The 27156-nt window shown below is 31.2% G+C and overlaps 1 protein-coding gene and 1 long non-coding RNA gene across 2 annotated transcripts; one reads left to right on the forward strand and one right to left on the reverse strand.

Annotated features, from left to right (window-relative positions):
* Positions 1-9496: 9496 nt before the first annotated feature.
* LOC132725368 (uncharacterized) lies at positions 9497-13179 on the reverse strand. The gene is made up of 3 exons (XR_009625043.1): positions 13030-13179; positions 11778-11882; positions 9497-11060 (listed from the first exon to the last, which is right to left on the reverse strand). It is a non-coding gene; the product is annotated as an uncharacterized LOC132725368 (long non-coding RNA).
* A 143-nt stretch (positions 13180-13322) lies between these two features.
* Positions 13323-27004, forward strand: LOC132725367 (protein lifeguard 4-like). The gene is made up of 8 exons (XM_060710467.1): positions 13323-13459; positions 16825-16937; positions 17280-17388; positions 17900-18005; positions 18589-18622; positions 19363-19480; positions 23010-23055; positions 23821-27004. Exons 2-8 carry the CDS (start codon positions 16850-16852, stop codon positions 24022-24024), a joined length of 705 nt encoding a protein of 234 aa, XP_060566450.1. The 5' UTR covers positions 13323-13459; positions 16825-16849; the 3' UTR covers positions 24025-27004.
* The last annotated feature ends 152 nt before the right edge of the window (positions 27005-27156 follow it).

Raw genomic sequence — 27156 nt, forward strand, 5'->3', positions numbered from 1 at the left:
AATTGAAAGATGGATAAAGTTCATTTAAGATATTTAGCGTGGTAAAGGTTAAAGAACATAAAAAATTTCATAAACGGAAATCCCAGGAAAATATTACAATCAAAACAACGCTAAAGTTTGATACAAACACTGAACATAATGGAAATCAATAGAGAAATCATGCTGTTATAACTACAGACAAAGAGGGGAGACTCCTTCATAAACAAAGGAATCCCAAAGCTGCATCATCAGAAAGTTTTATAATACTTCCCCAATCATTAGTACATGTATTTCAAGCTTTTGAACTTCCATGCACAAGTAAATACTAACCATGCATAAGGAGATGCTTACCACGACCCAATCAACCCCTGTCCTTATCCCCCTGGAAGGTAGGGTAAAAGTTGGTGAAATGAGCTGAGTTCTGTGCATGTACCCTGCCGGGTCAATCCATGCAGTAGTGGTTTTGTTTTGACACCTGAACTGGCCTACAGTGATTATGTCCGATTCTACTCATTGTGCCGGAACTTTTAACGAGGCTTTTACTGTTTGCATGGCTTTCACTGTCACCAGATACATGTAGGGCATATACCTTTTGGTGTGCTGGCGTGGTGAATGAGGATAGAAAATTCAAAAGAGAAACAAGTAAAGTCCCTTCACTATTCCCAATTGGGTGGAGGGGCCATGCAGATGACTAGGGCAAAAGCAACTGATTTTACTATACTTAAGATAATGGAAATACTTTAATATCTGTTCTTTTTCCAACTTAGACTTAAACGATATTATACTGTGTCTTTTTATGACACTTTAAACGTGAGAACTACGCTTACTACACAGTTGTAAATCTTGTCAATTAATCATATAGTTTGGCTGACCTACAAGTCAATCACAAGGCAATAAAATAAACCTCTTTATTGAATTCTCTTAGATATTATTACTGAATTCGGCTGAGATAAAAGATTTGCATACAGCTTTTAGACAAGTTCTCCTGATGTCTTTATATGTATTCCGAGTCTTTTAACAAAACATTATAGCAATTGTGTTCTAAACTGAAAATTTATACACATACATGCAGGCCCATTTCTTTGCTTTTTCCCCCATTTATTTGTTACATCAACTGTGAGGGTTTTTTTTGGCCTTACTAGTTTAATTGTTTAACAAGCTATAAAGTTTTGACTAATTTAAAAGTTTTATAAGCTGTCCTGCATGCAGTAAAACATGTTCATGTTGATTTGTAAGAAATTATGCTACAAACAATGAACGTAAACTTAATGCATGTTTCGTAACACTGCATATTGATTGAAATTTTTTACTCAGAACATGTACATGTAGTTTTAAGGTTTTACCTGTTAATTAAACAAAGAGAAAAAGATAACGCAAACTGAAAAGAAAACTTCCTGTGTCATTTATCAAATGTCACGTCGTCAAACCCACAGATATACCTAGTATATTAAAGAAGTTGGAAAGTTTTATAAAAAAAAAACGTCCTTTATACTAAAGTCTTGCAGTATTTATAATTAGACATATTACATTGAATATTGTGCAACCCGTCTTTAAAGAAAAACCATTGAATTAAAGGTGTGACATGTTTCTATTTATAGACTCGTCTTGTTATGAGAATTGTCATTGTCTATAAAAAGCCGGAGATATGTGCAATCCACAGTATTGGGGCATTTAGTGGGAATTTAACTATCTGACCTGATCCTGATCCACACGGAACGGGACCTTCATATACTTAGCGTTTATCATCACAGGGCTGGATCTTTACAATTAGGCATTTTACAATCCAAAGGACAAAGTCGAAGGATCTACAGATGCAACTTGTTACATTTCCCTTCATTTTATCTCCCTATCTTTAAACTAGTTAACTCATCTATTCTACCAGTTTACGAGTCGTCTGACTAATAAAGGAAATCATATATCATGTAATATCATATAATTTACGTAACAAGCACACAAATTAAAAGTTGTGTCCCTATACACGTATAACTACACCTATGATTATAGTATTGTCTCCTGTTATTATATTGTGACTGTATTATACTTTATTTATTCAAATACTGTTCTATTTATATATTTACGTAATTCTTCGGTCTTCTTACATTTCATAAACATTTAACAAGAATAGTTATAATCTTCCTGATCAGAGTCTAAGAGAACGTAAACTTACATTAATGTACTTGTACCTACAACCTCACTTAGATTTAGGAACAAATTTGGTAAATGTAACCTGTAAAACCCTCCAAATGGCTATAAATTATACGCCAGGGATATGATGCTGCTGCTTAGATAGCATTATGCATTGTTCCATAGTTCGATCTGCCAGTACAATGTGCTTTTCAACCTGCTGAATTTCTTAAATGAATCAATGCCCAGGCTTACACTATTTAAAACTGTCTGTTATCAACTTTCCGGGCATCAAGACAAAATATGAAGATATAAAAACAGCCAACAGAATAGAACCTAATGTCAGACTCGTCACTGCACGAAACTGTAGACTCAGATCAGACTTTCGGTTCCTGTGCACTAAGGTAATAGTGGTTATCTTGGACAATTTAGAAAAATACTTCTCTTAGGTAATGATTTGTAACCATATTTATCAACTATCTGTTAGCCAGACATTATAATTGACCGGTGGTCAATGTAATAATCACTTGTTCGGTCTGTATAGAAAGTCTTTCCTCATAGAGGCTCGTCTGCGGTGAAAATCCCTAACTTGTTAAACGATTATCGATTAAAAGCAGCTTTAACAATTTGACATAAAAATGACAGGATGGATAGGAAAAAATATTCTGATGGGGCATTAAAGTACAAATCAGGCAACGGAGTACAAATCGACAAATTCACAGGATGTTTTAATAAAACATTAGGGATTATACACCCTATAAAATCTGATTTAGCCACTTCCTGTGAAAATGAGTTGAATTCGTTACAGTATAGTGGTTCTTATCCATTCATTCCTTTTTGCCTATTAAATAAACTTTACGTATTGATGAATTGATAATCGTGCATACTTAAGGGCAAAACGATTTATAAATAATTCATCCCGATACAATTGTTTACATTTGGCTATTATATTGTCATTCTTTTCAATATAGAAACTAAAACGTTGCAAGTGACTGTTACAAAAAAAAATCAATCTATATGCAATTTTAAGCAGACGCTGCCAACTTCAATTTATAAAGACAGAAATTCAATTAGGAGGGGAAATGTGGGTAAAAGAAATACATGTTCTACCAACTATAGTATTTGTAACTTCTGTTGTACATTTTAAACACCATCATCACATGACATTCTGGTTTTAGGACATGTTGTTTACAGTATATATTATATCTTATTATATTATGGTCTTTCCCCTGCGAGAATTCCATGAATAATTCATGAACTGTTCATGAACATATTCATGGACAAGTTCATGAATGTGCATGAACAACAAATGAGACTTTTTTTCGTTCACGGACAATTCATGAATCAAGATATTCATGAACATGTTCATGAATATATGTTCATAAACATTCATGAATATATCGATTCATGAATTGTTCATGAAAGAAAAAAAGTCTCATTTGTTGTTCATGCACATTCATGAACTTGTTCAAATGCACATTCATGAAATTGTTCATGAATATGTTCATGAACAATTCAAAAACTTCTCCCAGGGGTCATAATAATGTGACATCACAATCAATTTTCATTTAATTCTAAGACTGCTGATTTGTACCAGCCATAAAATGCACAATAGACAGTGTTTTAGTACAAATACAAAACACAAAAGCCCATTACACAGGTAATGAAACTTGTTAAACACTGTGCTCATTGATTCCCTATGTACAAATTGAATTGTCATTAGAATTCACGACTTGCCAGTTTGCTCTTCAATTTATTTCTTTGACACAATTTTCCATAAGATTTTATATAGTCCATTATGTAAATACATCACTTTTTCTTCATTTTGCTAAGTCATTGTTATTTATTCCATTTTTAAGTAAGTTTGCACCGAAAGTTTGTTAAAACACATGTAGAGCTTTGTTTCTGGCGGCCATGTTGACTTTTGCATTATGGGTGTTACCAAGGTCAGCCAACTCTTGTTGATGATCAGTGAGTTCATGAACTCACGAGAGTTCATGAACTGAAATTTTTCAGTTCATGAACTGAAATTTTTTCTAAAAAGTATTCACATGGGTTAGAATTTTAAAGACAAATTTTTTTTTAAAGTTCATGATTATTGTCAGCTTGTTCATGAACATACCAAAATGTTCATGAACAGAGCAAGAATGATGCCAAAATGTTCATGAACACATCAACATGATCGTGAACAGACAGACATATTCATGAACTTGAATGTTCATGAATATTTGTTCATGAACATTTCTGCCAAGATGATGAACAATTGAAAGATGTTCATGAATATTCATGAATTGATGAACATGCTTTCGCAGGGGTAGATTTCAAGGGTAGAGCAAAAATACTAAATTTCTGGCATTGTTAAATTCAACCAGTGTTTAGAGTATGGAATATGGTCTACATATAAAAGTGGGGGTGGATACTCTATGATATGAATTTAGCCAGGTGACTGGAAGTCAAACACCTCAGATTTACATGCTATTTTTCTCCCAAGAAACATCAGCTCTTGTTAGTTTGTTTGTCAGATATAAATGAGGAAGCTGGCTCCAGCTATCACCCATGATGCCACTGGCATATTTGATGGGCACACAAAGAATTTCGAAAATAGTAATTATGCCAGCTTTCTGTCCAACATCATTAAATACTTGTCATTCATTCAGTATAATATATATTATATTTGTAACTGATCATGCAAACTTATTCATCCAACTCCAAGACCTGGGTTTAAATTATATCAGTAACTATGGCAACCAAATTATTGGGTAAATCATCAGAGTTTCTGCTAATAATTGCATTTTATTGACCAAATACTGAAGAAATTTGGAACCAAATATTTACAATATAGACCCCATATAACCAAATATAAAGTAAACCCTGTGAGTGAAGAATTCATATCTAATACATGTATTCCAACTATTATACAAAAATTTAAATATATCAATACAATTTAAAAAAAGTCAGTTGTGAAAAGAAACCATAGGTGTTATTCAATTTTATCTTGAATTTTAATTGAAAAACATTTTTTACATTAAACACAACAATATTACTTAATATCTAGCAATAGTCACACCATGGAAGCCTATAAGTAATATGTATATTTGTATATATGGATTATCACTGACCACAGATTGACCAATAAACAAAATCCTGATCCTACTTACGAACCATTAAGACTTTGATATACACTGATAATACAGTGACTGACCAAGTTAAATAGGTGCACTTGTTTACATATATGTAATGTAAACATGCAAATCTATGGTATATTTATACATGATAATCTGATAAATTTCACCTCTTTATTTCTCTCAGATGATTGCTAATATTACAGAACAGAACAGAACTTTATTTTCTCTCAGACATAATTATGTTGTACAACATGAGGAATTCAATATTATTATACTCCAGTTACAGTTATTATGTTGCTAATGTTCTGAGATAGTATTTTACTACTGAGTCCAGACTACTGGTGACTGTCTATATAACATGAAAAATGATCAACCTTTATTTTTATGCCTCTATCATTTATAATTATTACATTTCATAATTCTATTGGTTTGAATTATACATATGATATTTTAATGAGTAATTGTAATACATGTTGAGGTATTGTGCTACAGTGTAAATGTATTTTGTGTATGGCCTTTGGGCATACCTCCTACCCAGAAGGGAATTCTGACCCAGAAAAAAAAATATCTCAGAATCTAGCTTTGACACATCAAAATATTATGACTTTATGAATAATATGCTGTATGGATCTACTATTGTTTACAGATAGCATCTTGATAATTTCAATAAATAAATAGATTTCTAATGTCTGATTGAGTAATTGTATTAATTGAAGTAGTGTATATATATTGCCTAACAAAATTAGGCTTAAATGATTATGTTATTGCGATCAATTCATACTACAATAACAAAGAAAAAATATCCTGTAACAGGCCTAATCTATTAAAATATACATGATTTATACTGGAAATGTATATTATACAATGTCTACTTATAGATAAGCTAATTGCCGAGCTTTTATGCCAGTGCACTCCTTTTCTAGAGGTATGCAATTAAAAATGCGTTTATTTATGAATAGAACAATAGACCTTTACATAATAAAGTACTAGCCCATTAAACACAGAGACCAAGTTAAACTGAAAGAAAACATACTTATTAACCGATATTGATAATCAATGTCTTTTATCGTCAAGATCAGAGTAAACAAATGCTAATCTGATGAAAGGAGTTTTACCTGTCTGAGGACGAACTCATTTTCAAAACTGCATTTTCTTGTTGGAGTTGCCTAACAGTTTCTTCTAACGACTCTATTTTCTGAGATTGCATAAGAATAAGTCCATCCCTTTCCTTTATCATGTCCCATAGCTCCTCTACACTTTTGGAGCCCAACGGTGGGGCTCCTGGTTTAGGGTCTCCCATCGCCAATTACAGCCAATTAACGCTATCCGCCATATTGCGTAAAAATGATAAATCCAACCAAAATATTAACCCCTAAGATTATCCCAAAGTTCAAGACGTGTAAAATCGATAAAAACTCATTTTCTGTTATACTCCACACACTGGTAACAAGCCGTGTTCAATATTTCCCAATTGTTGGCACACTCAGTTAAATTTTGTGTATTGGAAATGCATTTGTTGACAGTTCGTACACGCTCAAATTGTAAATCGTACAACTCTTACAAGGGAATCACGCGGAAGTGTGAATGACGTCATTTCTCAGGTATCACCAGGTATTGGGAAAACCCAGGTATATTCTGTCACGGCGGGCAGTTGTTTTAATGAGTAGAACGATAACTTTATAAAGGGAAGTGCCCAGTAATTTGTAAATTTTATTATAAGAAATTGAAAAGTAGTAGTTTTAAAAGATCTAATAAAACCAGCTGTTTATGTTTTTTCTGTTTTTTTTTAGAAAAATTGTTTTCTATAAATTGAATTATCTAAATTCTAATTTAATAGGGCTAAGTGATGTAGGTTACATTATGTAAATGTACTGTATACTGAATTGACCCTGAGCATCTATTATCTACTAGAGATAATTCAAATAAGCAGAAGCTAATAAATTTACCTTCATGTATTTGTCTATCAATAATGGTCAAAGGGAGACAACACATTAAAAACACAGAACATTTAAACATACCGGCAAACTCCTCACAGTGATTACCTCCCTTGGCAAAATTGTAGGAGATCACTGCGTACAGGTACATTATATGAAAGCATGGGCAACAGGAATTTCATGAAAAAATAACATGAAAATGATTTTAAGCTTCTGAATTTTAAACCACAAATTTATAGAAAATAATGAAATCAAAGACTTTGGGGACATGATTAAATTTTGTTACATAAATTTATTTTAAAAAAAAATGTTATGAGAAAAGTAGTACATCAATTAATCAAAATAAATATTTTAATAAATAAATTTATGTTAACGTTAAATAAATATCACTTTGATATATTGTCTTGTCATTAAGCGGCTTTGGGCCATTTTAGATGGTTTTAACTTTTTTTCATCAAAAGGCACATGCTAATTATATTTTCTTCACCATAACATGTTGGCAACTTCCCTTAATATTGGTGAATAACTTTCTGGTGACCTATCTGCCTATGACCAACATTAAAGGAACTCCACTGAGGTCCAATAGCCTAAATACATAAAAGTGAATTTCTTACATAGATCAACTTGGGCACTTAAAACAGAAATATATGCAAAGATAATTAAGACATCTACTCAGAAATAAATTGAAAATCATATTCTTGTGCTATTCTTAGTCTGATTTTGGTCATTTTATGTGAATAGAATGATTATTCTGATAAGAAAAAAAATGGGATGAGCAAATAATCTGGAATTTTACACACATGCATTTGTTATTAATCTCATAAAATTGTTACCAGCCCTCAGTGAAGTCCCTTTAATAGCATTATCCAATAGTTAACTCTTTTCCCAAAGATAGGAAGAAAAAACCTTGCCTATCACATCTGAAGAACAATATGCATACCTGTAGGTTTTACAACAAAATTTTATCGATTAATCCTAAATAGATGCAACAAGTCAAGGAATATATAACTTTATTAGTTTATTATGAGATTTTTTCTTATGAATTATTCAGTGGTATATAATTATGATTCCACAATGTAAGTAAATATACACTGGTATGGGAAGAAGACTGAAATGTATGGATTCCTTCAGCATTATATTATTCAGAGAAAATTTGTATGAAACTGGAGAAATTATCTCCCTTTCTTCAAGATAAGTTGTTGCTTCCACTTTGATCGCTAGCTGCATTGTCAGCTAACCTATGCCACAGTAGAACAGTCAGAGGCTGCACATTTCATATTTTTATTTGTCTATCCAGAGTTAGTAAACTGATTTTAATACATTTTTGGTCGTATCTTGCTTGTCAGTGCACAGGTTTATATTGTTAGATTTTAAATTGTAAGTTTGGAACAAGGAAAATTAACCATTGATTGTGCCAATTTATGATTAGACTAACAAAAAGCTGTGAAGATAAGAAAGGGGCACAACCATCATGTCAAAATGCAATTAAGAGTTGTATAACTAGGCTTGCTGTGCTTGCCTATATATGTAAAAAACATAAGCAAACTTAGAAGGCAAGTTCTACAACTCTTTTGAATTTGTTAAAAAGTTATGCCCCTTTTCAACAAAGAATGTTTTCTGACATTTACATAATCTTTAGTGCATTTAGTCAAGATCAGCTTCATTCAATGTTTGCTATTCAGTCAGTATATATTTTGAAATTTTCAATAAAAATGATCAATTGGTTTTGTCCAGATTGAAAGATAAGACCATTTAAAAATATATAAGTCTATTTAAAATATTTCACAAAGTAAGCTTTGAAATTTCAAGGGACCCTCTGTTCTGATTTTAAAGATATGTAAATTTCAAAATATATTCTATGATGAAAAGGGACATAACTTTTGAAAAACTCAATATAATTGTAGAACTTGCTTTCTACATGTAAGTTTGCTTAAGTTTTTTAAAAGTTTCACATTAATAACTGTTTTGGTTTTATAATGCAATGTAGTAAATTTCTTAACATTTTACAAGTTACAGGGACATAACTGTAAAATTCAATCAAAAAGTTGTGTGCCTTGACATGATTAACTTGATGATGACCCTTTATACATATTTGAAGTTTCAAGTAAGTACCTTTACTGATTTTAGAGGTATTCAAATAAATATAAATTTTGGAAATAGGGACATAACTTAAAAATACAATAACAAGTGAGACATTTGGCCTACTGAGGACTCTTGTTTAAGAAAATTGAATCACTTCAGTGAAAACTATTGTCAATGGCTGTTAAAAAAGCATCTTATAGTTTCAGTAACTTTTATTATGAAGCAAGGAAAAAGTTGACAACAACAAAGCAATGAGGTTTAAAACAACAATTTTATTGTTTTACAGAAAATCTGAAATAAAAAAAAAACAAAAACAAAATATTCCACTGGAACTTTCATGTTACAACAAAATCTCTTATGTGTAGTGCTTTTACAACAAATTGCTAATTAATTAAAATGGATGTTTTATGTCATTAGGAATAACTGAAACACTCATATTTTCTTTAAATTTAGTATTATTGAAACAAAATCTCTAATGTGTAATGCAGCTAATGTGAACGTTCCTAATATTTTCAACTAAATTCAATTAAAAACCACAAATGGCTAATATTAAAAAACAAATTGCAACCCTCATTAAATTCACATTGTTAAAAGAAAAAAGTGCATGTATTGTAAATTAAATCTTTTTAAAAATGCTTTTAAAAGATAAAAAGATGTATCTACTTTGATATGTTACAAAATATTTCATATAATAAATTATATAAGTATAAAAAGCTGTTATTACTGAGTATTTTATAACCATAACATTGAAAATACAGAAAAAATCCCCTCCACAACTATTCTGCTGCTTTTGAACATTTTAGAATAATTGTTTCATACACTGTATAATCAAGGAATCTAAAATTAAAATATAATTTTACACAAAAAAAACCACTGTTCAGAAGAGCAAGGCAATGACAAATATCCTTTTAATATCTTTTTTAAGACCCCCCGACTTATAAGCGGTAGGAACATATGGATGAGTAAAACAACACTCAAATGCCTAAAATTCTATTAAATTCTGGAATGTAAAAAATTCAGCTTAAAACAAATGCAGTTTTTAGATTTGAAACATTACTTTGCTATTTTGACAGCATTGTCTTGTCATTTTAGATTTTAATTATAGGGTTATCATTTAACATACTCAGTAAAACAGATAAAATTCTTTAATAAAAACAAACATGGTTAGTAAATTTAAACATATATCAAATGATATGAAAACAATGAAAAATGAAACGATAATAAAAAACAATTGCCAGCAAATGTAAAATCAAATCAACTTTAATTTTGTTCCCTGATTTATTTTTTTGCATGACTTGTCAATTTCACAATTAGTTTATACCCTGAGTATACTAAATGTATTTAACAGCAGATAACAAACATTTATATTTTCACTTGTACATGCGTCTTTAATAATTATTGGCCAAGACTTTTTTTAAATTATTTAATATTTCTGTTTTAAAAAATGTCATAAACAAATAACATTTTTATTAAATTATCAGCATTTAATTACAATCAAATAAGCAGTTTTCTTTCTAATTATTTTGACTAAAAAAGAACCCAAATACTAAGTGCAGCCATGTTCTTTCATTATGATGAATTGTTACTGCATGTCCAAAAGTCTGGTTTCTTTATAATACCAAATATTCAATATATTTCATCTTTTACATTCAGTTTTTTTTCAAAAAAAGTTTTTCGCTAATTTGCAATGAATTTTATAATTTGACCATCTTTAGTTGATATTATGTCTGGTAAGCCGGAGGTTGTGATGACGGGAGTTGGTATGGTGGAGGAGGCGAGTCTGGATGAGGAGCCTTTTCAACTGGCTGTTGCCCAACTGAAACATATGGTAAAATGATTATTATATGATTATCATCTCTTTACATAGAAATTAGAAAACAAAATGTTGCAAGCCTAAGCTTATAAGCATTAAATATTAAACCAAGAGCAATGACTTTGAAAAGATGTAGTTGCATATTTTAACAAAAGACCAATCTGCATATGACCAGGCTCTTTGCTTAAAAATAATTGTTAAGATACAGTTGGCTGCTGTAAGTTAGCTTTTTCATACATTTATTTGAAGATTCTGATTAATTCTTGAAATCCTTTTAATTGCATGGGAATGGAAACCAGAGTTCTTCATAATTTTTTTTTTGAGCCAGTCTGTTTTGAATATGCTTACCCCATGTTTAAGAAAATGATGTTTTTAAAAATAAGTGTGGATGGACGTATGGACAGACGATGGACATTGGGTGATCACAATAAAGTAATCACCTTGAACTCTGGCGATCTTTGGTTGGGTTTTTACATGGTACGTCATGTACCAACACAGTAGAAATCACATAGAGACTTTCCAGCTTAACTGGAGGCGAAAGTCCTCAGGTGCCCTCCGTGTATTATTTCAGGCACCTTAGTAGAACCACTGATGCTCTGATCTGGTGATCTAAAAAGTTTATGAAATTAGAAATAACTTTCAAAACTATGAACAACTTTTTATCTTTATTCCTGAAATTAAAATTTTTTACAAGGATGACATGTATATTAAAATACCAACCACCATTGCTGAGCACACACTGCCGTTCAGAAATTGGCTTTACATCCTTCTCACTGTTTTTGCCAGAGCACAGTCGGCCAATCTTGTCGGCGACATAGCTACAGGCTGAAACAAAATAAAGTTATAAAAAATGATCATTGAAAGGGAATTAATAAATTACAGGTGAATACTTACTGGACATATGAAAACAAATGTTACTTAAATGAAGAGCATAATGCAGAAAAAAAAACAATCTAAAGCTTAGAAATTCTTTTAAAGGATTCTGAGTCTTTCCATCAGAAATATTAACTGGATTACAAAGTTGCTTCCTATAATTTTTTTCTCAAGTGATAGGTCTCAATTTGACAAATAATCAAGTAAGTATTCATATCAATATAATGAGATACATTTTTTTCACTAGAATAGATATGATTACAACAAGTTTAAATTGGTTTGTGGTGTGCATCCCTAAGACAAGTTTTCTGCTCTGGATTGTCAGAGATGCATTTTACTTTATGCAAATTATTATTTACATTAGTACAAATTACTATAATAAATATATTATGGGCATTATTTAGAAATTGCAAGTAGACCAAGAAATTATTTTCATGTATTCTCAGGTTTGATTATATATCTCACTGCCTGAGGATTTTTCAGGTTTACAATAATGGCGATGAGGTTAAAAATTAATGACAATCCTTTTAGTGTTTCATTTGCGGGCATGAAGAATTGACCAGCAATCAATTACAGACAGAATTTTAGAAAGACAGGATAGTCAAGACAGTGTATCTAGGATGCGTATCTAGCATACAAGTCCCATCTGAGGAACCTCTTAGGTAAATTACATTTGGAAAGAGCATACAGAGTGATGACTTTTTCAACGTACATAAAATATGGCAGTATTCAAAAAGTGTCTGTAAAATGGGTCAAAAATTCAGGCCTAACGAAATAGTTTAATGTTTTCATAAAATGATATCTTTTCTACTGATATTTGACCCAACTGTTCTAATTTTTGACCTTACATTCTTTTGTAAATCTGCAAGTTAACTTACAACTACATGTATATTTACAAATACAAATAAGTCAAATTGATATAAATGATGTTGTCAATTTCATCCAAATATTATGAATTACTCATGTGATAACCTGTTTAGTATGTTATCTGATTACATAAAATTTGCACCAGAAATAATTTTTTGACACTGACAGATCTACAAATGTAGAACTAAATTGGCAAATGAATCAATTAAAAATAAAATAAAACAAATCATACCATTTATTATCAGTCAGACCATATTAGAATACGTGAAGAACGAGTTGCTGCAATCAAATTTGTCCTTTTTCAATACTGCACAAATTTATGTTTACAACAGACTTTTTTCAACGACAGATATTATGCTTCACACCGTATGGAACTACTTTCGAAATCCTACGCCTTTTTAACTATTATTTTGCAATTTTGTAATTCATTTTAAGATGTAGTTTGAATTCAAAGATTTTTTCCAATTACATGAAATATTTTAATGTTATTCAAGTTCGAAATAGCTAATACGAAATAACAAGCTTGTTGTTTTCAGAATCTATTTTAATTCTACTTCCGGAAAATATTGGTGTTGTTGGGCACTTCCTGTCAAAAGTGTATCTATATTTACCTATTTACGTGACAAAGTCGAGATAAATTGGTAGTGCTATATACAATTTAAGTATGTCATCTGTTAATTTCTATTGTTAATCAGTAATGTAAAAATATATATCTGACTGTTTATTATTTCATGATGAGTCTAGATTTACTTAACTGAAATGAAAAGTACAACCAATGGTATGGGCATTGGAAAAAGAAAGCTTAAACTGTAAACAAAAGAAAAATCGAAATGAACCATAGCATAGATTGCCATAGAAGAGGATAGATCACGTGATTTGCTAATTATTTGAGTTCAAAGTCTTATTTATAGCGAGCTCAACGAGCTGGCCCGAAGGGCCTGCTCGCAAAGCGAGCTTTACGGTAACGCGAGTACCTGCTAAGTGATGGTTTTGAAAACTTTCGTCCAAAGTACCGAATTGGACACATCGCAACCTTTCGAATTAAAAGATAACGATAAAAACTGAGGAATTCTGACTGAAAACGGATGTGTAGACTGGTCACTCACGCACATTTATGGGAACCATAATTGGACAGGGAACCAGAATAACGGAAGCTGTGTATAAAAAATGAAAATCGAAGGCGCCATTTTGTTTGAAATCTGATAAATAAAAACAATTTTTTGTAGACTTTTGTTGTGACAACTATCTAGAATGAAAGAAAATGGTCTAACTAAGAAAATGAATCCGAACACCAATATCTTTTATTCAGTCGTTAACGCTGTACAGACGTTTAAAGTATTGTTTACGTGACGTCACAATGTAGCGCCAAACAGCACGTGCAAAACAAACAAATCAAGTACGCTATTTTAATGTCGCAAACGTTTTAAGTTTTACATTTATTTCACTTTAAATAATCTTTATTTGGCTTGAAAATATATAGAGTGAAATAAAATAAACAACGTTTTATCAACGTTTTCAAAACTCGTTATTCATTTCACGACAGGGGCGGAGCCATATTTAACACAGTACGTGTGACGTCACACGCACTCGTTACTGCATTTGAAATAAAAATGAGCGATTATTCGTAAAAAGTACATTGAGCTCGCTTTGAGGCTTTGCCTTTTTCATATTAGGATAAAGTTTGGTATCAATGCTGAAAACATGCCGTCCAGTTAGCTCAATAGATAGAGCGTTGGACAGTCATTTGGGTGACCTGTGTTTGATTCCCAGATGGTGCAGGTCACTTTCATTGTGATTGATCATGACATCCTTTCTACAGTCATTCGCACTGTACCTCTGCTCTAGAATGTACAGAGATAATCAGTTCATTGCAATAGTGAAGGCATCTAGTGTAATATGTATAATGTTTTAAATTTGCTTTGCATGTTGTTAATTTAAATGAATAATAATAAATATCTTATTATTATATAATTATACATTGTACTTCTTCTGAAATAAAGTATATTTAGAAAAAATGTTATTTATCTGTCTTGCAGATTCAATAAAATTAATATAGATCTAGATTCTAATAAAATGTGTTTCCTTAGATGCATTTTGTTTGTAAAGTAATATTTAAAAAAAAAATGAAACAAAATTGTGTTTACTTAATATCATAAGCTTCTAATTTAATCTTCCGTATTTATAAGCGCATTGATTGCTGCCGAAATTCATTTGCACGTGTCATACGTTTTTTTCTTCTATCAAATAGAAAGACCTTGTCTGTGCATTATCTAGTTAAAGTAATAAAGAACAGAACAGAAGTTAAATATGTAGAAATACAGTGAGATACGCAATCAGTTATCTTTACTCGTAATTCTACTGATAAGAAAAGCTTGTCTGCTGCTAGTTCGAAACTGTCAATCCTGTATCATAAATAATTACAATAATTACAATAAATAGTGTTAACACAAACCTAAATATTAATAATTGAAAAGTGGGCCGAGTTGACCCGTGCCGAGTTGGAATAGGGCCGAGCTGACTCGGGGGCCGGGTACGTTTTAGGGCCAAGCTGACCCGGATTCCTGGTAAACTGCTTGACAGCCTGCTCAGGAAAGATGCGGTGGCTGAACTATGTTTAGGTAAATTCATTGTCTGCTTTCTGCCGTGATCCGGAGTGAAAACTACCACCAACACCACCATCAATTCTGATAATGTCACACTTACAGAGCTTTCGGTGAGAAAAAATGTGCAGCCTGACTGAGGTCTAACTCCTGGACTCCTAGAATACTGTTCTGTAGCCTATTTAATTATGCATGAATCATCCATGAATGGTTTGACCCATTTAACTAAATGATTTTTCCAATTGTCACAGTGTCACTCCTTATTTGAGCTGTCATTTTTACGCATGAAAATATATCAGCAACACTGTTGCAAGTTTGAATTGATTTATACAGTTAAAATCAGAACATCTTTCAGTTTTTCAAAAAGTCATTAGCCATATATATTGATTTAGTTATCTCAATCAAAACTTTGTTCATTGATAGCACTCTAAATGAATACCAGCTATCTATTTTAATTTATATTGTGAAGACATGTTATGACGACATCATACAAATTCAATTCCGTGATAACTTTGTACATAATGAGTATTGCTGATCTGATCTTATCCAGTTCCTAGATTGGCAAATACTATATAAATTTTCTTCTTTCACTGAAAAAAGTTAACGAATGCTAAAGAAGCTTTAGAATCATAATCCCCTCTTATCATGTTGCTATATTTCTTTGTTGCATATGAACTTTAGGGATCTATAAAAAACAGACAATGCATTCCTTTTATTATTGTTATATACATGTAGGCTTTTCAAAAAATTTTATTTGTTGGGTATTATAAAATGTGAAAGACAACTTAGCCTTTGGGGAAATGTTAAATGAAAACAGATAGTTACTTTTTTTCTGCTAAGCTTATTAAAACATTTGTCTTTGAGTAAGATACTTGCTACAAATATTATTTGCTCATTGAAATTATGTGAGAATTCAGAATACTTCAAATAAATTCCAGTTAGCATATATTTCAATAACCAATAAAACCATTCAATTTCAGATAAGGTTTAAATTTTTATTATTAATTTTGCACATTCTGTTCAAGACTTGGCACAACAAATTTAGCCAGCCATTTATTGCAAAAAGACATTAAAATATGAATAAGACAGAAAGGTTGAACATTAATTACAAAAGGATTTGTATAAAGTCTCTGACAGACTATTGTTTAAGTCTGGGCAGGGTTAAGTTTTCTAGAAAAGTAGTTTATAAAACATACAAGTCATGCATCCTAGTTATACATTGTATTAAAGGAAATATTTTGCATATTCACAATACCACAGTTCTTTACAATTTTTTTTTATCATAATTGATATCAATTTATTATTTTGAATGCTTTTTAGTTTATACATGAACTAATGTTTATTTAAAAATTATATGTTAATTAACTTATTTTATACTTTCTGGGTTGCTCCTTCCCATCATGTAATTTTTTTGTTTCTATTTCAAGGTAGTATACTCAAACAGTAAAGAAAATGTCGGCAAAAACTGGCCAGCCATCTATTGTAGATGACTTCATGTATGGGACCAATGTTGCAACAGCCCATGTGTCAATCAGGCTTGGTTCGTATATTTTGTTACCTATGGTATACAATGAATGGATAGTTTTACAGCTGTGACATAATTTTTTAATTTGTTCACTTAAATAAACAATGACATAAACTGTAATGGCAAATTATTTTGACTATGTTGTGTCATTCACACAGGCGTTAGAGACATCATCGATATACCTGTGTACACTTCTATGTAAAGAATGCATTGTATTAAGCATATATTGACTATATTTTGATAGTATATATCTAGCGCCTATGGTCATTCATAAAGTAAAATGTATATCTAAATTTCATTTTAGTTTTGTTATAATAACAATTATGTTGATGACACCATATTTTGTTTAATTGACAGGGTTTCTGAGAAAGGTTTATGGAATTGTTACTGCACAACTTTTAGTTACCACACTTGTTAGCTTTGCTTGTTACATCAATGAGGACTTCAACTTTTACCTCTCAAAAAAGTAAGTTAATGAGTGACTATGACATATTTCTTATGGCCAGGAAAAAGAAGTAGGTAATGTTTAACTCAGGCGGTTGTAAACTTTGGATTGAAAGAGAGTTTAAGAGACTGTGATTTTTTTTAAATAATCTTGGGTTTTTAATTATTATTTAGTGTCTTTTGTCGAACCTATGAAATCCTTCCAATTAAAAAAAATGCCCTTCTTAATTGTATAAAGAGGCAAATTTTATCTCTTATTTATTAAATTAAGAGTTTGGATCAAAGTGTGCATGTGTAAACTGAATGTTGTACCCCGGCCTTATTATGATGACGGGACACTGGTAAAATTCTAAGCGAGAATCATAAGGTTATGAAATAACATAATTTTCTGTTTGTTAATTCTTATAAAATATTTCATTAGATATAGCTTTATACACATTCATTCTGTTGACTATGCATCATTAACAGAATTTCTAATGCTGCACTTTATCTTTATGAAAATTAAATTAATACCATAAGATAATATTTTACAGTCCATCAGTGATGTTAATTGCCTTTATTGGGACGCTTGGTACTCTGTTTGCACTGATGGTCAAAAGACAAGAGACCCCTACAAACTATATTCTACTGGCAGTTTTTGTAAGTATACATACACAATTTTTTTGATAAAGCTATAAGATTATAAACACGCTCTCAAATCCGTCTTTGTAACTAACTAATACTAAGCAGTTAGTGTATAGTTCTTGCTGAAGAAAACAATGGCTTGTCCCTGAAAGGGTTTTGAACCAACAAGACTAGGGATCAGTTATTAATCCTAAATCATGTTGGATTAGTAGTAGCTCTCTTGGGTAGAAATTTGAAGGTTATGGATAGTTATCCAGGAAAGATGGTTATTTTGATGAACTTTTATTATTTTGTAAAACTAGGAAAAAAAATCCTGAAAAATAGCCATATTATATATATGAACTTTAGTGTGTCCCAACCAAAAGAAACAAGAAACAAACATCTTCTACCACAGTTGAATTATTTAGATTACCAAAACAGTGATTTGTTCTAAAAAGTATCTTTTGCAAAGTAAGGTGTTGAAAAAAGAGAAATTGTGATATTTTACTAGTATGCACAGCTTAAATCATTTAATCATGTGAAAAAAACTAAGACTTACAAGAAGAGTCCACTCAGTTTTCAATAATACCTGTAATTTTACTTTGTTTCTTTGTTACAGACAGTGTTGGAAAGTCTCACTGTAGGAGTGGTTGGTAAGTTTCACTTGCCCAAATGAGCCGCGTCATGACAAAACCAACATAATGGGTTTGTGACCAGCATGGATCCAGACCAGCCTGCGCATCCGCGCAGTCTGATCAGGATCCATGCTGTTCGCTTACCAACCCTATTGCAAATAGAGAAACTGATAGCGAACAGCATGGATCCTGATCAGACTGCACGGACGCGCAGGCTGGTCTGGATCCATACTGGTCGCAAACGCATTATGTTGGTTTTGTCATGACACGGCTCAAATTAATTACACCTTAAAATATGATCTATTCATGATCATATTCTGAATTTACCCTTTTCATTTCATTGTTATAGTATTTTTGAGAAACTATAACATAGGTTTTAATTCAACCTGGCTTTTTAATGGAACCATCTCTACAGGTGTCTCATCTCACTTCTAGATACATAGATGGCTATGGAGACAATAGGTAACACTGTAACAGTAAATCTACTTGTTCTGTAGCTTCTAAAGGTGTATGCTACAGTTACATACAGACATAAGTGTATAGTAGAATTTATTTAAACTTTGCATGATCAAAGAATGGTGGTAGACACAAAAATGTTCATTTCTGACGATGCCTGTCCTGCATTTTGTCTTGCTGACAACTCTGGCATTCATGTATGGATTTTAATATGGTCTTGCAGGAAAGTTAGGCAAATTTTGGTGTAATGATTAATTATGTAATTTTGTAATGTGATGAATATTTAATTTTGTAATTTTCAGTGGCTAAGTATGATAAAATGGTAGTGATAGAAGCACTGGCTCTGACACTAGCAGTCACTGTAGCCCTGACAGTTTACACACTACAAAGTAAAAGGGACTTCAGCTCATGGGGTGCAGGGTATGTCAAGAAATGTTATATTAAATTTGTTGTATTTCTCTATTGGTTTGCCTGTTAGTCTAAAGATTGTTTTTAGCTCGACTATTCGATAAGAATAAGTAGAGCTATTGCAGTCACCCGAGCGTCGGCGTAACCACTTATGTTAAAGTTTTTGTAATAGTTCAAATATTTTCAAAGTCCATTGACATATGGCTTTGAAACTTTGCACACTTGTTCACCATCATGACCCCAATCTGTAGACAGGAGGAGGTAACTCTATCAAGCATTTTGACAGAATTATGCCCCTTTTTCGACTTAGAATTTACGTTAAAGTTTTTGTAATAGTTAAAATATTTTCAAAGTCCATTGACATATGGCTTTGAAACTTTGCACACTTGTTCACCATCATGACCCCAACCTGTAGACAGGAGGAGGTAACTCTATCAAGCATTTTGACAGAATTATGCCCCTTTTTAGCTCGACTATTCGATAAGAATAAGTAGAGCTATTGCAGTCACCCGAGCGTCGGCGTCGGCGTAACCACTTATGTTAAAGTTTTTGTAATAGTTCAAATATTTTCAAAGTCCATAGACATATGGCTTTGAAACTTTGCACACTTGTTCACCATCATGACCCCAACCTGTAGACAGGAGGAGGTAACTCTATCAAGCATTTTGACAGAATTATGCCCCTTTTTCGACTTAGAATTTACGTTAAAGTTTTTGTAATAGTTCAAATATTTTCAAAGTCCATTGACATATGGCTTTGAAACTTTGCACACTTGTTCACCATCATGACCCCAACCTGTAGACAAGAGGAGGTAACTCTATCAAGCATTTTGACAGAATTATGCCCCTTTTTCGACTTAGAATTTACGTTAAAGTTTTTGTAATAGTTCAAATATTTTCAAAGTCCATTGACATATGGCTTTGAAACTTTGCACACTTGTTCAACATCATGACCCCAACCTGTAAACAGGAGGAGGTAACTCTATCAAGCATTTTGACAGAATTATGCCCCTTTTTCGATTTAGAATTTACGTTAAAGTTTTTGTTATAGTTCAAATATTTTCAAAGTCCATTGACATATGGCTTTGAAACTTTGCACACTTGTTCACCATCATGACCCCAACCTGTAGACAGGAGGAGGTAACTCTATCAAGCATTTTGACAGAATTATGCCCCTTTTTCGACTTAGAATTTACGTTAAAGTTTTTGTAATAGTTCAAATATTTTCAAAGTCCATTGACATATGGCTTTGTAACTTTGCACACTTGTTCACCATCATGACCCCAACCTGTAGACAAGAGGAGGTAACTCTATCAAGCATTTTGACAGAATTATGCCCCTTTTTCGACTTAGAATTTACGTTAAAGTTTTAGTAATAGTTCAAATATTTTCAAAGTCCATTGACATATGGCTTTGAAACTTTGCACACTTGTTCACCATCATGACCCCAACCTGTAAACAGGAGGAGGTAACTCTATCAAGCATTTTGACAGAATTATGCCCCTTTTTCGACTTAGAATTTACGTTAAAGTTTTTGTAATAGTTCAAATATTTTCAAAGTCCATTGACATATGGCTTTGAAACTTTGCACACTTGTTCACCATCATGACCCCAACCTGTAGACAAGAGGAGGTAACTCTATCAAGCATTTTGACAGAATTATGCCCTTTTTCGACTTAGAATTTACGTTAAAGTTTTTGTAATAGTTCAAATATTTTCAAAGTCCATTGACATATGGCTTTGAATGAGTTTAGGTTTAAAACTAAATGTATATGCGAGCCTCTTGCGAATATAATATTGTTTTATTCAACAAGTTCAATAAATTCAGTATTGAATCTACATGAATATAATATTCTATTTATCACATGTCCAAAATAAGAACAGTTTTCAGTAAAAAAGAGTCATTTTTAGCTCGACTATACGAAGTATATGAAGAGCTGTCCTACTCGCGTCGGCGTCCGCGTCCAGATTTTAGATTAAAGTTTTGGTGCAGTTAAATATTTTTCACTATAACTTTGTCATTTCTTAAGGTATCAACTTCAAACTTCAAATATATGTTCCTTATCATCAACCACATCTTATGTGACAAGGTTCATAACTCTAGCACCAATATTTTCAGATTTATCTCCCCTTGAACTTAGAATTTTCCTTAAAAAATACTATTTTTTACTGATACTTCTTTATTTCTTAAGGGATCAACCTCATACTTCAAATATATGTACCTTATCACCATCCCCATCTTATGTGACAAGGTTCATAACTCTAGCACCAATATTTTCAGATTTATCTCCCCTTGAACTTAGAATTTTCCTCAAAAAATACTATTTCTTACTGTTTCTTCTTTATTTCTTAAGGGATCAACCTCATACTTCAAATATATTTACGTTATCATCATCCCCATCTTATGTGACAAGGTTCATAACTCTAGCACCAATATTTTTAGATTTATCTCCATTTGAACTTAGAATTTTCCATAAAAAATATTATTTTTTACTGTTACTTATTTATTTCTAAAGGGATCAACTTCATACTTCAAATATATTTACGTTATCATCATTCACATCTTATGTGACAAGGTTCATAACTCTAGCACCAATATTGCAAGAATTATCTCTCCATAAACTTAGATTTTTTTACTAGAAAAATGTTATTTTTTATTATAACTTTTTTATTTTTAAAGGTATCTACCTCAAACTTCAAATACTTATTCCTTATCATCAATTACATTTTATGTGACAATGTTCATAACTCTTGAAGCAATATTTACAGATTTATCTGTCTTTGAACTTAGGATTTTCTTTAAGAAATATAATAACTTCTTTACTTTTTAAGGTATCTACTTCAAACTTCAAATATATATTTCTTATCATTACACAAATGTTGTGTGACAAGGTCCATAACTCTAGCATGACTATTTCTAGAATTATTCCCCTTGATCTTGGAATTAATGTTAACAAATGTTATTTTTTTTTCTATAACTTAATACATAATTATACATAATGGATTTTTCTTTCATAGTTTTGTCCTCCTTACTGCGTCCAGTATTTTATTAGTCGAGCTTCGCTGTCTCCTGTGACAGCTCTTGTTTCATTGACACGCCTAAAGTGTAACACAAACATAAGCATGCTTTAACGCAACACAAATGACGCATCATCAAAGTATTATTACAGCAGTATAGTATCATTCTTATTAAATGGCTTTATCACATACCAATGCCACTTTTGGTATTGTACGGCCTTGCATATATTTTGATGTGACTTCATTTGCGTTATACAAACATATGTTAAGACGTGTAAACTGTTAGTGTGATTCTCTAGGCGCATCAATGAAAAATGGTTCTTTTTCACTTCAAACGATCGTTATTTTTGGTATGTAATGAATAGGATATTAAGTTTGTTTAAGTTCATTACTGAATTTATTGAACTCATTGAATAAATTCAGTATTGAATTTACACTCATTTAATATCCTCTATTTAAAACACACATTTGCAGTAGATTATGTTATAGAAAATTATAACTGAACAATTGTTTTATAATTTCAGATTGTTTGCTTGTCTCTGGGTATTGATCTTGGCTATGCTTATTCAGGTAATAATTTAAAACTGCTACAATTATCTTTAAAGGCACATTATTCCTCAGAAAGGAATTATTTTTTCCTTATTTAGAAAAGGCAAATATGAATTTTTTAACATTTAAATAATGGTTTAAGCATATGTTAGATGCTTGTCACCTAAAGAAAGTAGTGCTGAATGTGATTTTTTTTTATAAGTAGCAAAAAGTAATTAAAGAAGTATTTTGACTTCCATACACAACTCTTAATCACTATAACTGAACTAATTCCTGAAAAGCATCAGAAGCAAAATATGATAATTGGCCAAAATATTAATGAAAAAGACCTGAAAGTTCATGATGAGCTAAATACTTTAAGGATGTACCACCCAGACATGGTGTGTAGACAACAGTCCTTTCTGCAAAAGATACTCGTCAGATTTACTTCAAATTTATATTGCCACATCTTTGTGTGTGGGGAAGCTGAGTTCTGTCACATGATATCAAAAAGACAAGCGTCCTCCCATGAACTTATTGAAAAATCATCACTGAAATGGATTCTTAAATCAAGTATGATCAATGATCAAACAAATATGATCTATCAAAACTTAATTGGCAAAAACAAGCAAAAATACAATTTGATATTGTTACATGATGTGCAAACATTTATTAACTAATTGCCAACTAGTATATGGTCAATTATCATTAAAATACATGTATTGTAGCATGCTATAAATTGTTAAATATTTCTGACAATTAATATAATCAATTACTGATTTATACATTATGTAATATGTATTTCAGATACTCATCCCTGTGGACATTGTTGACAGATTGATCTCGGCAGGTGGCGCTATTTTGTTCTCCATGTTTATCGTGTTTGACACCCATATGATGATGCACAAGCTTTCGGCGGAAGAATACATCATGGCCGCCATTAACCTGTATCTCGACATCCTCAACTTGTTCCTTCACATACTACGTCTGCTTGGAGACCGAAAAAACTAACCGTTTCGAAATGAGTTCATCTTGGTTTAACTTTGCAATGAAATCTTGTTTTAAAAATAGACTTTTTGATAACAATTTTAGTGTAACATAATGTTTAAGAAAGTATAAACGAATACATATATAAGTAAATATCCTGGTATTATAGTTTAAGTAAGAAGATTTGGTTGAAGAATCTCATTAGTTAAAAGAAATAATGGAAATCAAATTGGAAAATTATTGACAGAATAATAGAAAAATATTGAAGAATGACGGCCATTTTATAGAATGAATTTTTTTGCAGAAATTTTTCAAGCATCAATGTTTATTGCGGGTTTTTTAACCCTTAACCTGCTGGAATTAAAAATTATCAGCCTTTGACCTCATGTCAATAGCCAGTCTCAGCTTTAAAAACTTTTCCTTTTTGTTTACTTATTTTATGTTGAAATCCCTAAAATTGATAATGGACAGTTCCAAAAATAAAAGTTTGACAAGTTCATTCAACAAATTAAGCAGGTTAAAGAGATATGTTTAGGATTCATTAGATGGTTTTAAAACTTATTTTATTGTTACACTGTGATAACTATGGAAACTTTTTGCTTTGGTTGAATTTTTACTATTTCTCATTGCATAGTGAAATATTCTAAATATTTTTTACAAGCAATATATACAGTTGCCATGAAATATGAAAATTATCTTTTCAAAGTAAAGAATATATTATATTTACAAAAAGCAACCAAAGTTTCCTTTTCATTATGTTATTTTATGAAAAACAGTAAAATTTCATTGTGCAGTGAGCCATATCAATTATATTTTACCAATGAAAATAAACTATTTCATTGATTAACATAAGATAAAAAAAACATGCCCATTTTAAAGGGTGCCTGTAATTTGTAGTTCAAACAATCTTATTGTTTTGGGAAGTTTTGTAGAAATAGATTAATTGTATATATATTCTTAACTAGCCAAGAAAACTTGCATAATGATTATTCTGGTTTATTTAAGTTTTGCTTAAGATTTTCTGTTTTTATTTGTGAAAAACGTAAGCTTTTAACTTAGATTTAGTATTTCTATGCTTGCTTGATAATTTATTTATCACCTGATATTGTTGTCACTTTTTGTGTTTTAAATTTTATATAAATGAGATATTAATATTGTTATTTACTTATATTTACTGTCAAATATAGCGCAACTTTGAATAGAATATAGAATTTGATAAATTCAAAATTCAAATGAAACTGTTCTGTACGTTGTACTGAAAGTTCTTACGAGTCATGAAAAAAAATAATTCTGAATCACCAATTTTCCATTATTTGTATTATGAATATTGTACTGGAATTTATTGAAGAAAATATTATTATTAAACTTCTAACATGTATGTTTTAACATTAAAACTTCATAATGTTAATTTTGAGGAATATAGTTGTCAAAAAATGTACACTGCAGAAGTTGATAATTATTGATACAGGTAAAACAAATTTTGTTGTCCGTATGAAAACATAAGAAAGTTTATCAAATCATATTCTTAATGAAAAATTGTGTTGTGAAGATATCTACAGTGATTTTAATAGATGTCTTACATGAATTTACCTTTAATAAAAATAAAGAATGTTTTTTTCTACAATTAACATTCCGAGGCAAGAAAAATGTGCCATAGTGTAAAAAAAATTGGATGTCATGTTTAGCAGGTCTCTGAAGAAAAAGTCAAGATTTTATGATCGTTGCTTCGTTGTCATGCATAAACTTTATTGTAGCCCATTATTCAAACATTATAAAAGTTATCAGCTTAAATCTTGGAATACTTATTTATCAGGACAAAGTTCATTTGTTAGACAAAGGACATAATTCTAAAAGCTATATTTTTCACTTGTGCCCCTATTTAACTTTTTGTCAAAATTGGTTGCCCCTTAACAGACGAGAATTCACACCACATGTGGGGCTCTTGTATAAAACCTGCACTCTTTATTAACAAAAAGATTATGCTTTATTTATGTTAAAATTTATGTTAAATTGTTTTGTTTTAGCATGTGTCGAAGCGACATAAAGGCAAATCCATCAGGTTAACCAGTATTACATGGTTTACAGCCTCGGCTTGGCTTGCAATTATGCAATATTGCATACCTAAATCATAAATTCTCTTTGCCACTTATGTGACTTTGGGAAATGGTATTTCTTTGCTGTGCATGAATTTTGATATGATTTTATTAATTTTTTAAAATGAAGACATGTTTAATGTTAGCATTACACTAAGATCAGGTTAATGAAAAATTATAATTTTTTATATGGGAAACAAATCATATTTTTATTTATGTGATAAATAGAATATTATTTTATCACACACCCGTGCCGATTTTGCGACTCCGTAAATATGGTATTGCACGGCCGTGCATATATTTTGACGTGACGTCATTAGCGTTAACAAACATAGTGTAAAGACGCGCTAAATGTTAGCGTTAAACTATAGGCGCGTCAATGAAAAATGACTCTTATTTCACTTTAAACTGTCTTTATTTTGAGTATGTGATAAATAGAATATTAAATTCGTGTAAGTTCATTACTGAATTTATTGCACTCGTTGAATAAAATAATATTATGCTCGCCAGAGGCTCGCATAATATAATTTTATTCAACTCGTGCAATAAATTCAGTATTGAACTTACACTCATTCAATATCCTCTATGTATTCAGTCATTGAGCTTCATTACTGACTAGTTTATCTGACTTGTTGAATAAAGTAATATAACTTGCCTGAAGTGCACATAATATAGTTCTTTTCAACTTGTTCAATAAATTCAGTATTGAACGTACAGTCATTCAATATCATATGCTGATTGGTCTAAATTGTAATTCTACAGTGATTATTGCAGGGATATCTAGTTTATATGACTTTGATTTAAATCGTGAAAAAACTTTTTGGTAGGGGTAACCACAGTATAATATACATGTGACATTGTAGTTTTTACAGGCCCATTATGCCTCAGAAATGCTATCATTTTTATTTCTTTTGGTATCTTGTTATTATTACTCATTTGCCTTATAGATGAAGTATATTTACTTCGTAAGCTTTGCTGGCAATTGCTATAATTATAGTGGATTAGTATTTTTGTATGGCAATTGAAATACTACTTTGTTCACATTTTGCTACCTTTATGACAC

The sequence above is a fragment of the Ruditapes philippinarum genome, unplaced genomic scaffold, assembly GCF_026571515.1.
Source record: "Ruditapes philippinarum isolate M1 unplaced genomic scaffold, ASM2657151v2 ctg77_1_1_1_1, whole genome shotgun sequence".
Lineage (NCBI taxonomy): Eukaryota > Metazoa > Mollusca > Bivalvia > Venerida > Veneridae > Ruditapes > Ruditapes philippinarum.